Source organism: Astatotilapia calliptera, chromosome 11 (assembly GCF_900246225.1).
Source record: "Astatotilapia calliptera chromosome 11, fAstCal1.2, whole genome shotgun sequence".
Taxonomy (NCBI): domain Eukaryota; kingdom Metazoa; phylum Chordata; class Actinopteri; order Cichliformes; family Cichlidae; genus Astatotilapia; species Astatotilapia calliptera.
The window spans coordinates 702501-718411 of record NC_039312.1 but is presented as its reverse complement, the minus strand read 5'-3'; the positions used below and the strand labels follow the sequence as shown (position 1 = coordinate 718411).

At 42.4% G+C, this 15911-nt stretch overlaps 1 protein-coding gene across 4 annotated transcripts in view; it reads right to left on the bottom strand.

The window, feature by feature from the left end:
• The window catches only part of tsnare1 (T-SNARE Domain Containing 1), a 291712-nt gene that overhangs the window by 12461 nt on the left and 263340 nt on the right, over window positions 1-15911 (bottom strand). For 2 of the 4 annotated variants that reach the window (XM_026184109.1, XM_026184107.1), the window contains exon 12: window positions 7873-7931. The exons of 1 other annotated variant lie outside the window; for it this stretch is intronic. Coding sequence is in view for 1 of the 3 variants with exons in the window: in XM_026184110.1 (XP_026039895.1) it covers window positions 7884-7931 (48 nt within the window). In the remaining 2 variants the exon portion in view is untranslated. Of the gene's footprint in view, window positions 1-7325; window positions 7932-15911 lie in introns of those variants that run through there. One more of the 4 variants, XM_026184110.1, reaches the window with a different exon arrangement.

The window sequence follows — 15911 nt, the reverse complement described above, 5'->3', positions numbered from 1 at the left end:
TCTGGACAGTGAGTTGCGAGTCGTGGAAAGACCAGTTTTTAGTATGGATCTCCAGAAGTACTGTCACACTATAGGAGGGTTCTGAGAAGAAAGTGAAGCCAATGTAGGAAACTCCCTTGTTCCATAGACTCCTGTATCTCTTTCTCAGATCATCCTGAGGGTAGGTCTTGGCTGTAGCCAAGTTATGCACAGGGACTTCAGCTGCCTCACATGTCCTCATGAAATTTCAATTAAGTGGCCCAAGAGTCCAACTTATTGGCTTTGGCTGTGGCAGTTTTCGCCAGAAAGGAAACATTCAGCACTTTCTCTGCAAAAATATCTGTTCTTCATTCATCATCCAGTCTCTAAATAAATAGTGTAACTAAATAAAACTACAAAAAGCTTTTTGTCATTTTTTCTCTGATACCTTGGACTTCCTTCATAACAACTTTCAGTTTAACCCTGCTTTGTCCACAGGTAGGAAACACATAGATTTGAACATAAAGTGGTAGAGGGTAGATCTTTTACTTCCACTTTCACTTTTCAAAATACATATAATTGCTAAATGTGTCTGATCAGAGACCCAATGGAGCATGACACTGCAGGATCTTCAGCTCTGCCCCATGCCATGCTTCCACCTAGCTTCTAGAGCAGCCCAGTTTTTCCCAGTAAGGAAAGCAGCACAGATCTCCCACATAATGCTGGAAAGTGTGTAAAGTAACTCTGTATGTAGTATAGTATAGTTGTGCATTATAGTTCACCTGGTCTGTTTCAGAAGGAGACAGGGTAAAGTCATCTGAAACCCACACACACAACAAATGAGAGGAAGAGAGGGAGGAATGGTGCCTTAAGTAACAAAAAGATTTCAACTGTCCAGAGAGAGTCAGTACTGCTGATTTCAGTTGTACTGAGAAATACGGCAAATGTTGTCTTAATGTGCTGAATCACACTGTGAAGCACATTACCATGAAAATATTTCAAAGATTGAATTCTGCCTCTTTAAAAAGTGGATGGAGCACTTTATCTTTTTGTGATGAACTTTTAAAATTACTAACAGGATTAGAAGCCTTTCACAGCAGCTGAGGGGTCATTAATTGACAGTTGGTTCACCTGCTGCTGCAGCTGTCTGGAGCCTCTCTTTGAAGAATTAAGTCTACATTAGTCTGTGGTGGGATAGCTGTAGAGAAGGTCATCTGCTAACTGGAGGGTTGGTGGTTCGAACTTTGGCTCCTGTAGTCTGCATGCCAAATATCCTTGGTCAAGATACTGACCCCAAGTTGTGGTGGTGTGAATGCAACATCTAGATAGAAAGTACTTAAAGTGCTTGTGTGAACAGATGGAGGCATATTGTATAAAGACCTTTGAGTGCTCAGGTAGTGTAGAAAAGCTCTATATTATTTGTGCTATGTTTACGTTTTCATTTGAGTGTACAGTACATGCAACCTTTTAAGTTTCTCATTTGTTTCACTTTGTCAAAAAGCAGGATTGCTTCAAACAAAATAAGACCTCTAGCTATTCTTTATAACCTAACACATTTCAGCATCTGCCTCTTAAAAATAGACTGTTGTCCACTATACTATAGCTTATTGAGACCAAATGGTGAGTCTGAGGGTGTTACAGTGGTCACACAGGGCTTTTATTTGTCCATATGAGAATATACAAGGAAGTCATCATGCTCCCAGATACAGTAATACATTTCAGCTGTGCGGCCCATTAAGAAGCCTTTAATTTCTCGCTGCAGAGCTCAGTCTGATCCTCAGTGCCCCTAGGAGCTATAAAATGTTGATTTATCTCCCTCTCCTACAGCTCTGCACGCTGAGCCTAGAAAGGAACTAATGATGTACTACTGCAGCTATTTAAACCGCTGTTTGAACACTAGTTTAAATATGGAAAGGGAAGTAAGAAATTAGCAGCAGTTTTGCCACTGTGATTCCAGCCTGCCAACCTCGCACCAGATAGCCCAACTTCTACTTTTCTTCTGCTTTCTTTAAAAAGAGCAGCGGAAAGTGGAAGTTAACAAAGAGAAAAGTTTGGCTCAGAAGGAACATTTAATTAATTAGAAATACCAACTTCATCAACAGAACATGTGTAAATTATATCTTATGCTTTTAATGTTTATCAGTTTGAGTAAAACTGTTTTAGCTTCACTCAAAAGAGCACTCATTTGAAAGCAAATAGTAAGTTGCTGTTCTTATGAATTAATATTATTTTTTCAAGACAGTTAATGAAATTTCTCTCTTATAAGCTACGCAGTTTTAACACACCTCTTCCAGGATATTTTGTTTCTCTCCTACATTGGAAGATTACTCTTCCAGTGTTTATTAGTGCAGTGCTATCACAATATAATGACGTGGGAATGGAAATTATTTTCATCCAAGGTGTCAACCTCAACTCCCTCAGTCTAACATATTAGCTCTCAGTCAAAATGAGGTGATTTGAAAAAGGGAGCAGGGAAATGTCTCAGAAGTATTAACCTGAAGATGAACCTCTTGGTCTACGCCGTTCAGGAAACCGAGAGATGTTTTTTTTTGGTCACATTTACAGTGTTGAGTGCCCAATGCTAACTACATCCAAAAACTGAGATTACCAAAATTGAGCGTACAGAAGCTCCACTCACCTGTTGTTGAAACCTTCTATTTGGAGAGGCAGCTAGTCAGAACAATCATGGATTAAAAGGCAGGTGAAGGAAGCCAAAAGAGATTATGCAGAAGTTTTAAAGAAAAAACAAACAAACAAAAACAAGTATGTTGTAGTAAAACCCAGTATGTACTGTTTTGCTGTTTTTATTATTTAATAACAGAATCTAGTGTTACTTCTCTCTTTTCCCCCAAATGGCCACGGCAGATGGCCACCGCTGCCTGAGCCTGGTTCTGATGGAGGATTGTTCCTGTTAAAAGGGAGTTTTTCCTTCCCACTCTCACCAAAGTGCTTGCTCATAGGGGGTCATATGATTGTTGGGTTTTTCTCTGTATTTATTATTGTAGGATCTACTGTACAATATAAAGCACCTTGAGGCAACTGTTGTTGTGATTTGGCGCTGTATAAGAGTTGTGAGTATAAAAGATGTTTCACTCAGGATGACCTCTACACAAAAACAGTACAGTATGAAAGGATCACTATCTATTTTAGAACACTTTTGTTGGGCTTTTCATGGGACTTTTTTTAACAATAAGAAAACCACAGACCAATAGTCCTCTAAATGTCCTTTGGTTTAAACAGCACAGTGCACAATGGTGAGCATGCTTGAAAAACACATTTTTATTCCAAGTTCATCACATACTGGTATTTTGTTGTATTCCGTGATGTTGCAGTTATGGTAAATGGTAAATGGCCTGCATTTGTATAGCGCTTTTCTAGTCCCTAAGGACCCCAAAGCGCTTCACACTACATTCAGTCATTCACCCATTCACACACACATTCACACACAGGCGATGGCAAGCTACATTGTAGCCACAGCTGCCCTGGGGCGCACTGACAGAGGCGAGGCTGCCGGACACTGGCGCCACCGGGCCCTCTGACCACCACCAGTAGGCAAACACGGGGTTAGTATCTTGCCCAAGGATATTTGGCATGCAGCCAGGAGGCAGCCTGGGATCGAACCACCGACCTTCTGATTAGTGGCTGACCTGCTCTGCCACCTAAGCTACAGCCACCCCACCCAGTTAATCTCGAGTCATGTGGAGGGGAGTGCTATAGGTATAAAACCAAGTGGCTAACTGTGGAATTGAAAAAAATGAAGTAATTCCTGTAATGGCTGGCTCCAATTGCAAATCCATCCCTGCTGTTTCATTGTTAAAATGCTCAGCCCACTGGGCCAGGGACTGAAAAACAAAAAAAGAGAAGTTTTAACAGCAAGAGTTATAGATCTGAGATGTCTATATTAGAGGAGAAAAAGGGGACTGCTTGCACATATGCTGAACTCCTTATTTGAAATTTTTTGCCATGTTCATTGCTTGCCAAAATTTCCCTATTTCTATACTAAATTTACATTAACTGAAGAAATCAACAACAATCCCAGGTTTTTCTTCATCATTGTAGCCAGACTGCCTAGTATTCCTTATACTTTAACTAGTAGTGTACTTTTTTTCACAAATAATTACTCCGGAAAAAATATTTTACTACAGAGATTAGAGTATGCTACACGTATTAAAGGAAACATATCTATCTAACAGACTCCAGTTTGTTCATGTGGAGTCTTCTTCATGCAAGGCTAATTATGGAGCTCCACATGGTTCCATACTAGGACCAATTCTGTTCATAATTTAGATGCTTCGCTCAGGCTCTCTCTTTCAGAGACTAGAAAGAGAGAGGATATGTCTTCCATGGTCTTCTTCTCTTTTCTGTTTGTCTTCATTGGCTAACTGTTAAAACTAGAATCAAATTCAAAATCCTTCACCTCACATACAAGATCATCAATAATCAGGACCCATCTTACCTTCAGAGGACTTCAATATTAGACTTCTGTGTTGCGTGTGATTACTAGAATTTTCAAAAGTAGAATGCGTGGTAGCACCTTCAGCTTTCAGGTGATCAGGTCATCTGAGTCTTAGGTTTTCTTTGTATTATTTTGGGGTCTTCAGCTTACAATATAAAGCACCTTTGGATATTTCACAGCCTATAGATAAAACCGACTTGAGCATCCACCATTGGAACAGAAAATAGGCCATTAAGGGGTACAGTAAGTTCATCGACTATCAATGATATCCTGTAGGGTTGCATGAGTGTTAATTCATGTTGTACTCACAAATAGTTATTACAAAACCACTTGTATGGGCTTTTAATATTGTTTTGCCAAACACAGAAAAATGTTTATCACAATTAGCGTCCACTGTCTCCTAACACTGGAAATACATAAAAAGGATTGAAAAATAACTTGAATTAATTGAAGATCTTTCTAGCAGACGGCTTTACTTTCATTAAACCTCTTTTGATAACAACATAGTCTAGTAATTGGAAGAACCTGGCCTCTTCTGTACGAACACATTCTTGCTTCGGGTTTTAACCTCAAATAAACCTTCGTTAACATTCCAGACATTGGCCAGGAGTGATAACTGCTCCACCTTGGATTGAAATTCCCCTCAGCCTGCATTACCTGGGAGATTTATCCCCCTTGTTCATGCTGTATTTACAGAGGCAGCAGGCTATCAGACAGTAAACCGCTGTGAGCGAAACCGGGTTAAGTTTGTCCAACAGCCTGCACAGAATTAAATCTAGATAGAGAGCCTCCAGGTAAGGAAAAACCTGACTTTTGTTGCTTTTTCAAATGTTTGAAAAGGTTCTGGAAATGCTCTTTCCTTGTTATTATTGCTACATATTCAGTAAGTAGAAAAATGCTGCAGAATGTAACCTTTTAAAGAAACTTTCCTCTGGCCTTTCTCAACAACAACAGACAAAAAGAAAATGAATTTCATGTTACATTATGCCTGAGACAAAACAACAATGACAAGCTTCCCCCCTGCATGTTTCTTCTCTTTGTTTCTTCTCTTTGTTGAAAACTCTATTAAAAATGAAAAGCTTCCTTATTGGTGAGTCAGTGTAGTTTGACGAAATTATTACTGATTGAAGTGTGTTGGGAAATTCAAAGCCAGATAATCCAAAGAGAGAGAGAGAGAGAGATCAATGATGACGGACAAATCCAAAAGAAAAGCTTTTTACAGCAAAGGGGTTAAGTAAAAGATGACAAACTGTGGAAGACCTGACCCTGCAGGGCAACCTGACATCTTGCTTATCTCTAGAAAACCTTAGGAGACAACACGGGGCTGGGAGAAACTAACACACAGCATAATCACTTCTCTTACAGATCAAATTAAGCCTATTACTGTCTTAAATCTTAAACATCTTGCTAGGAATGTAGGCCCATGAAGACAAGAGGGAAACTGCCTGACTGCTGATGATTACCTCTTGCTGGAAACCAAACACTTGTGAGTTACTCTACTCCTGTTCCTGCCACTGTTTGGATGATAATTTGGTTTAAGGTTGAATTTCACGATGAATTTGTTTATCAAATAATTTACCACAGAAACAGGTGTGTATGATATAAGCAAAAATAATTAGTATATTGTCATAAAGTTCATTAAAGTAAAAAATGCTCTTTACAATAGTAATCTAAGTAGTTACAAAATGACAAGTTGGGAGTGACAGATCCAGCTCACTTATGCCTCAACACTGGGCACCAAAGGACACCTTGTTTTTAAACCAGCTGCATCAGTGACTCTGTCAAAAATGCATCAATAGATGCCCTGTTAATGAAAAACACATGGAAGTACTATTTTGTAACAGCAGCTCCTAGGAGATAATTTAATCACATTTTATTTTTAAAGCACCCAATCACAACAAAAGTCACCTCGAGGTGACTTTTTCTATGAGTCTGTTGTGGCCAGTGCGATCCTCTATGCTGTTGCATGCTGGGGGAGCAGGCTGAGGGTCGCAGATGCCAACAGACTTAATAAACTGATCCGTAAGGCCAGCAATGTTGTGGAGATGGAGCTGAACTCCCTCAAGGTGGTGTCGGAGAGGCGGATGCTGTCCAAGATAAAGACAATGTTGGATAACACCTCCCACCCACTCCATGACATGTTGGTCAGTCACAGGAGCTCGTTCAGTGAGAGACTGAGATTACCGAAAAGCACCACTGAACGACACAGGAAATCATTCCTGCCTGTGGCCATCTCCCTGTACAACGCATCCACTTAACACACTGTTTGCTGCTACAGCTACACATGTTTCTTTTCCAACTATTTATTTATAAGTGACTTATGTATGTATGTATGTATATATATGTATATATTGTACTATTCTTAGTTAGCGTATTGTCTGTCTTGTCTTAATGTTGGTTTAAAATGGAGCACTGTAACAAAAATAATTTCCCCCAGGGATCAATAAAGTATTCTGATTCTGATTCTGATTCATATTCTAAGTTAAAGACCCTAGAAGAAAGTATAGACACATTTCAAAGAAATAGAGAGTGTTTTTAAATCAATTACAGTAACTGATACAGGCTGTACAGGGACCTCCTCACCCCTCTATGTGGATAAATGAAAAATCGGAGCAGCAAAACAGCACAGGGCAGCATCACAGTATGACAATGGATATGCCAATGATGGGGTCAGATGCTGGAGGAGAGGTGGGTTGCAAAGCAGCTAAAGAAGTTTAAAATGCGAACTCTGTATTTTCTGTAGGTGTGGGGGCAAAATTTATTTCTAGGTGGGCAGCGTCCATCCCTGCCAACTTTAGACCATCTTAAAGTCATGATAAAAATGACATGGGAATTAAAACAAACATTTCACTGACTAAAACATAAATATAACAATGCATAAATAAGCAAGATTCATCTCATAACATGTCGCTTGCTGCTGAACTTAGACTTTTATTTTGGAAGGTATATATATTCAAACAGTATTTACCAATATCAACAAACACTGTAATATAATAGTGATTATTAATGATAATAATTACACTGCAAGCTAATAAATACGAAGTTCATTTCAGTAAAAATGCGAGGAAGGAAGCGTACAATATACAGCAGCTGAAGACAGTGTCACTCTGAAGCTTCTCCTTCATCTGATTTAGTGTTTGTGGCTGAAGGTTTGCAAAACAGAGCATTACCCGTTACATTTAATACAGGAAACGCCCAGCTTGTGCCTCTGATGCGATCACTAAATTTGCATTTGGGACTTAACTTTCAGATTACAGCAAACAGCTGCTGCATTTAAAAAAAAGAAGAAAAAAAAGGAAACACTAGTGAGAACAGTGATGATTTCATAAGAGGCGCAGACTGGAGGTATGCTGAGAAAGGCCTCCATCCTCAGACTGACACACATGTAAACAGAGCCAGAGATGATGGAGTAGAGATATTGTTGCAGGGCTGCTCCCTCCTACTGGGAATCAGCTGCTCAGGTCAAGGATCAGACTGGGCAGGAGCAGTGCAGTGACACTGTGATGACAACAGCTACCTGCAGAACACAAACAGAGCAGATAACGGTCATCAATCACCCAGCAGTCACCACCAGCTCAAGTAATCCTTCTTGTTCAGCAACAGTGCTGTCAGCCTTTTTCAAAACTCAGGATACAAACTCTTACAGTACCCCTGCCTCAGGTTTTCATTCCATTTCATTTGTGAATTATTAATTGGCAAGAAACCAATGAGTCCTTTTTATTTTGAAAGTGTCACAGGTTGTGGAAAGTAATTTATGATTGTGGTCAATGGCTGAGTTTTAATTAAGTCCCGGCCAGAGTTCATAGTGCTGGAGATGGAAGTGGTTCGTTAATCACCAACTAGCAGACTAGCCGTGTACACCAAAGGCCAGAGTACGTCACTTTTATCTGAATTAAAGTTAATAGTTGTCCAGAAGGACACATGTAAGTGAATTAATGCTTGAAGGCACAGGGGAATCTGAAGATCGTTTTGGCATTTGGTCATTGCACCCTCGTTGAATCCGATCACAATAAGCATTCAGAAACAATCTGTGAATTCATGTTATTAATAAACATCTGAGCTCTCATTGACTCATGTGTGCTTGGAAATTACAGGCTCTCTTTGAAACTTTAAGGAGGAAGACTTGTGTTACTTGTTGATGGCAATGCTGGCCAGATTTCAACCAGGAAGGCTGCGGCCCCAGCACCACCACCATACAAAAACACATACACAAACACACAACGCACATACACACAGGCATTCTTTATCCATAATTTATGGCACAGACCAACAGTCTCCTTTAGAGTCCTTCAGAAGCTATAAAGTGTCTGTCAGTCTATCGTCATCCTCGTTGCAGAAAGTCTGAGTGATTGAAACCCACCCACTGATATCTACTGGGCACGTCCCCGTTTGGACAGACAGAGATCAATAGCTAAAAACATTATTTTGTGTGGCTCTTCATTATTTCTGTAAGCAATTCATCTGGACATACTGGTGGAATACATTTAAGCTAACTTATAAGCGATGCACTCTGTTGGCGCTGTATGTGAACAACGAGGTAGGCAAGTAGTAGGTAGGTAATAGTCATGAGCAAAGATATTACGTCTGAGAGCTTTTCATATCAACACAAAAGAAATAACATTTTTGTCAACTTTATTTTAGCCAGATTTACATTTAAGCACAAATCTATTTACACAAACAGAGTCAAAACTTTACATTTATTTCACAGAAAGCTACATTTACCCTACATTTACATGAGGACAAAAACTGCGATGAAATCTGCTGAAACTTTTGTCAGTGAATAAAAACAAAAAGAAAATATCCTGGAGTGACAAGAGCCAATAAGAACTAATTACATTGTGTAGAAAGGCCAGGCGAGTTTTGAAGCAGTCCAATCAGAAGTAATCTGCATGCAGTAATGTTAGAGGTGCACAACTGAGGTGCTTTTTGGAAATGGTACCACTATCTCCCATCCTCCCGGTTTCTCATGAAAATGAGACAAAATGTCAGCACATAGGAAGACAAGAGTGAACATATGGACACATTTTCCATTTGATGTCAAAGAAAATGAGACACTTAGTAAACCATGTAGAGCAACTCTCACTGGTAAAAACGCAACAAATTTTTTACACTCTATATTTTCGTCAGCTGGATAAACTGCTGCTTAAAATCTTATGATGACTGTGGTGTAATTGCATTGTACAGTAGATGTTAATGCAGCCGGTCAGTGTAGTTAGGCTGATGGCAGCTAGAGGGCGAGACCGGTGTGTTTCTGTAGAGAATGTTATGTTATGTGGGGGCAGAGCAAGAACAAGAGAATAAAGTGTGGTTATGAATCGTACAGTGGACCCGCGTATAATTGAATAACACGACATGGTGTCAGAAGTCCTGTACTGATCCATATAACCTCGACTGAACGAACCTGTGTCTGGCGGAGCTCGCGGGATAACGAGGGGAGAATATGGCGGATGAGACTGCACAGAGAGCACCGGCGGGGCCGAGCGCGACATTCAGCATCCAGCCACCGGAATCCTTCGACTTTTCAAAACCGCAGGAGTGGTCCAAATGGATACGGAGGTTCGAGAGATTCCGTCTCGCCAGTAATTTGAACGTCAGCTCGGAGGAAAACCAAGTCAACACGTTGATTTACTGCATGGGAGATGAGGCGGACGATGTGCTTCGCGGTCTGAGTTTAACAGCGGAGCAAAGGACAACGTACGAGGGGGTACGTGATGGTTTCCAGGCTTTTTTCATTGTGAAGAAAAATGTGATCTATGAGCGCGCCAAATTCAATATGCGCCGACAGGGAGACAATGAGACAGTGGATGCTTTTGTGACAGCACTGTATGCGCTAGCAGAACATTGCAACTATGGAGTGCTACATGATGAGCTGATACGGGATAGGCTCGTTGTCGGTCTCACGGACAAACGGCTGTCAGAACGCATGCAGCTTGACCCAGATTTGACTTTGCAGAGGGCTATCAACATGGCGAGGCAAAGTGAAGAGGTAAAGCGACAACAATCCTCCTTGCGAGGTGACTCTAGAGGTGAGGCTAGCGATGCTAAGTCAGTAGATAGAGTGCATAAAATCAGTCGTAAGCCTGTTAGAACCAAACTGCTCCAGACTGATAGTCGTCAAGCTAAAACACGTGGATTCCGAGAAGATGGCAGAAAAGGGCCAACCTGTCAGAAATGTGGTGGCGCTCCATCCCATTCAAAGCAGGATTGTCCAGCGAATGAAGTGAAATGCCATGCATGTGGAAAGAAAGGACATTACAGGCGTGTATGCAGGGCACCAAAAACAGTGCATGAGGTTGAAGAGGATGAACATGGTTTGTTCCTGGGCAGTGTTAAGTGTGAGGGTGAGCCGTGGACTGTCGACTTAAGCATAAACAACAAAAACGTGTCATTTAAAATTGATACAGGAGCCGATGTGACAGTCCTACCCCTTAAGGTGTTTAGGGAGCTCTACAGACACAACCACCCCCCCAGTCTCCACAAATCAACCAAGGCTCTGCTGGGTCCCGGGAGGAGTCGTTTGGATGTCGTTGGTGTCAGTGAGCTTGCACTGAGGAAGGGAGACAAAGAAATACTTGAGGATGTCTTTGTCATCAGACACCTGCACACTGCTTTGCTGGGGAGACCTGCTATTAGCAAGCTGGAGCTTGTGGCTCGTCTGGAGAGCATAACTATAGAGACGCTTAAAAAGTGCTACCCAAAGCTGTGCAGTGGTCTCGGTGAAGTACGTCAGCCGTACGACATCAAACTGAAACCTGGAGCTCAACCTTTTTCCTTGAAGACGCCACGGAGAATCCCGTTGCCTCTGATGGACAAAGTTAAGCAGGAGCTGGCCCGTATGGAAGAACTAGGGGTGATCAGCAGGATTGAGGAGCCAACTGATTGGTGCTCAGGCATGGTGGTGGTACCGAAGAAGACAGAAGATGTACGCATATGTGTCGACCTTACACACCTCAATGAGTCTGTGTGTCGAGAGAAGTACATACTGCCATCGGTGGAGGAAACATTGGGCAGATTGGCTGGTGCCAGCATATTCAGCAAGCTGGACGCTAACATGGGGTTTTGGCAGATACCTCTGACGGAAAACTCAGCCAAATACACCACTTTCATCACACCGTTTGGGCGTTATTACTTCAAGAGACTGCCCTTCGGGATTGCTTCAGCACCGGAGCATTTCCAGAACAGGATGGTCACAGAGGTCACAGATGGTATGGAAGGGGTGGTTTGCCACATGGACGACGTGCTGGTCTGGGGCAGAACGCAGGAAGAGCATGACTCTCGCCTACACGCTGTGCTGGGCAGGATCCAAAAAGCTGGCATCACCCTGAACATTAACAAGTGCGACATCGCGAAACAGCAGGTGACGTTTTTAGGGCATGTTCTCTCAGCCAGCGGTATCAGCCCTGACCCAAGCAAGACCCAGGCTGTGAGGGAGATGAAGGAGCCACAAAGTGTGAGTGAGTTAAGGAGCTTTCTGGGAATGGTTAACCAGCTTGGAAAGTTTATCCCACAGCTCGCAGAGAAGGACAAACCTCTAAGAGACTTACTGTCTAAGAAAAACTGCTGGAGATGGGACATTGACCAGGCTAGAGCATTTCAGAACCTGAAAGATGCGCTCACATCACCGCCAGTGTTGGCCATGTATGACCCAAGCCGTGACTGCAAGGTGTCAGCGGACGCATCATCGTATGGCTTAGGGGGTGTGTTGCTTCAAAGATGGGATGAGGAGTGGAGACCCGTTGCCTACGCGTCACGCTCCCTCACTGCAACAGAACAGAGATACGCTCAGGTTGAAAAGGAGGCTTTAGGTCTGACCTGGGCTTGTGAGCGGTTCCGCAACTTTCTTATTGGCAAACACTTTCAAATGGAGACAGACCATAAGCCGCTGCTAAGTCTGCTGGGGGCACAAACTCTGGATGCGCTCCCTCCCAGAATTCAACGCTTTAGGATGCGCCTCATGCGATATTCCTACTCGATTTCGCATGTACCAGGCAAACACCTGTGGACAGCTGACACGCTCTCACGATCTCCAGTGAAAGCAAAAGAAACACTTCAAGACAAGGAGTTGTTGGAGAGCACAAATATTTACGTGGACATGTTGATGGACAATCTGCCAGCTAGCAACAATTTCTTGGAGCAGCTGAGAGAAGAGCTGGAGAGGGACAGCGTATGTGCTCGCGTGATGCAGCTGTGTGAGGAAGGATGGCCCACACATTTCAACAGCGAACCAGCGCTAAGACTGTACTGGGCAGAACGGGCGTTCCTCACCGTACATGATGGTCTGCTAATCAAAGGGGACAGGTTGGTTATACCTGCAACTATGAGAATTGATGTGCTCACCAGACTGCACGAAGGTCACCAGGGAGTGGTTAAGTGCAGACAGCGAGCACGACAGTCGGTTTGGTGGCCAGGGCTAAGCCAGCAGATAAATGAGCTTGTCCTTAACTGTCGGACATGTTGCCAAGTGAGAGAAAACCACACAGAACCGCTGATGCCATCACAGTATCCGGGGCGGCCGTGGCAAAAGCTAGGAGCCGATCTGTTTATGCTGAGAGGGAAAACCTACCTTCTTGTCGTGGATTATGCCTCAAGATTTGTTGAGATTGCCCCTCTCACACCTTCAAGGTCAGAGGACGCGATCCATCATCTCAAAGGGATTTTTGCACGACATGGGATCCCCGAGCAGCTGGTAACAGATAATGGGCCACAGTTTTCAGGGGCAGCTTTTGAGACATTTGCAAAAGTGTATGGCTTCTGTCACATTACAAGCAGCCCGAAATATCCCCAAAGCAATGGCGAAGCCGAACGAGCAGTTAAGACTGTCAAGAATCTATTGCGGAAAGCTGTTGATCCACACTTGGCTCTGCTCGCTTACAGAGCCACCCCACTGCAGAATGGCTATAGTCCAGCCCAACTCTTGATGGGGAGACGGCTTCGCACCACAGTGCCAATACTGCCATCTCTGCTAGACCCCGCACTTCCTGATAGTGTGGTTGTCACCCGGAGGGAAAAGGAGAGGAGGACTAAAGAGGCACAGTCATATAACCTCCGTCATCGCGCACGCAGCCTCAACAGGCTCACTCCAGGCCAAGAAGTGTGGATAACAGACCAGAGAGCCAGCGGCACCGTTATTGGCAGCCACTCCACACCACGATCATATCTCGTGGAGGGACCTCGTGGGACAATTAGGCGGAATCGTCGGCATCTTGTTCCCATGAAACACTCTCCAGACCAAACTGAGAGCAATAATGGGGAGCCAGAATCTGCAGAAGCCGGGGAGCAGTGCTCCACGGACATGCCAGAGACAGTTTCTCCAGAGCTTCCATCTACACCCAGAACCAGATCCGGAAGAGTGGTTGTGAGACCAACCAGATTGGACTTATAACGGATAAGATGGAAAGGACTGTTTTATACAAGAATACCCCTCTTTCGTAGTATTGTTTGCACAATATGGGTAAAAGTGTAAAAGCTAAAAGGTTGTCATTTTCAAATATGCATGTTCAGAAGTTGGGAAATGCAGGGGGTGTGACAAGTTAGCATGTAAGAATTTGTGTTACTTAACGGGTTAATTAGAGTTAAGATTTTCATTATATAGTATTCCTTACAGGTAAGCGCAGGACCAGACCTTCCAGCCACAGAGGCAGAATAACCCTCTAAGGTCTGGTGAGTCAATGGTAGTCTACCCATTGATTCTAGAAAGGGGAGATGTGGTGTAATTGCATTGTACAGTAGATGTTAATGCAGCCGGTCAGTGTAGTTAGGCTGATGGCAGCTAGAGGGCGAGACCGGTGTGTTTCTGTAGAGAATGTTATGTTATGTGGGGGCAGAGCAAGAACAAGAGAATAAAGTGTGGTTATGAATCGTACAGTGGACCCGCGTATAATTGAATAACACGACAATGACTAAAGCTAAAAGAATTTAGAAGTCTAAATTTTAAGTAAAACGACTAAATAAAAATTTGCTGCAAAATTAACAGCAGTCACTCTTTAACTGTATTTTTAGGTTTGATGGTTAGAGAGCCCAGTTTTGACAACATCCCATATTTTCTCTTTATGATCTTATTAATGATTCTGTGTTTACTCCTTTGTTGTTGTTGCTTTTGTATTGCTGTTTCTGTTAGTTGTTAGACTTATATTTTGGTATTCTTGTTTTGGTTATTCTGAATCTCTCCAAGCTCCCTCTTGCTGCCGAGTTTCCTTTGTCACATGATTCCCCACATCGCTACTTCCTGTTTTATTTTGGTACTTCTATGTCTTGTCTTGTTATCCTAACTTTTTCTTTAGGTGTGTTTAGTTCCCCAGCCTTCAATGTGTCTGCGTGTAAGGCAAGGCAAGGCAAGGCAAGGCAAGGCAAGGCAAGGCAAGGCAAGTTTATTTGTATAGCACAATTCAACAACAAGGTGATTCAAAGTGCTTTACAGAGACATTAGAAACTAAAACAAATAAAAAGCATGATTTAAAATTGATTAAAACAAACAAACAAACAAACAAACTAATTAACAAACAAACAAACAAAACAGTATATAAAATCAAAACAGATCAAATCAGAACAGTAGATAAAATCAGAACAGTAGATAAAATCAGAACAGTAGATAAAATCAGAACAGTAGATAAAATCAGTAGTTAAAATGTAAGTTTTGAAATTTAAGCTTAAAAGTGTGGATTTGGTGCTTTATTCAAATGCAGCTGAGAATAGGTGAGTCTTCAACCTGGATTTAAATAAACTGAGTGTTTCAGCTGATCTGAGGCTTTCTGGGAGTTTGTTCCAGATATAAGGAGCATAAAAGCTGAATGCAGCTTCTCCGTGTCTGGTTCTGACTCTGGGAACTGATAAAAGACCGGATCCAGATGACCTGAGGGATCTGGAAGGTTCATACTGGGTCAGGAGGTCACTGATGTATTTTGGTCCTAAACCATTCAGAGCTTTATAGACCAGCATCAGAACTTTAAAGTCTATCCTCTGACGGACAGGCAGCCAGTGTAAAGACCTCAGAGCTGGACTGATGTGGTCCACTTTTTTGGTCTTAGTGAGGACTCGAGCAGCAGAGTTCTGAATGAGCTGTAGTTGTCTGACTGATTTTTTAGGTAGACCTGTAAAGATGCTGTTACAGTAATCAAGCCTGCTAAAGATGAATGCATGGACTAGTTTGTCCAGGTCCTGTTGAGACATCAGATCTTTTTTCCTTGAAATATTCTTGAGGTGATAGTAAGCTGATTTTGTTATTGTCTTAATGTGTTTTTCTAAGTTTAGGTCTGCATCCATCACTACACCCAAATTTCTCGCCTGGTTTGTGGTTTTTAGATGTATAGATTGAAGTCCCCTGGTGACCTGTAATCGTTTTTCTTTGGCACCAAAGACTATTACCTCAGTTTTGTTTTTGTTTAGCTGGAGAAAATTGTGGCACAACCAGTCATTAATTTCCTAAATGCATTTACCAAGAGCCTGTACAGGGCCTCGGTCTCCTGGTGACATTGTGATATATATTTGTGTGTCATCTGCA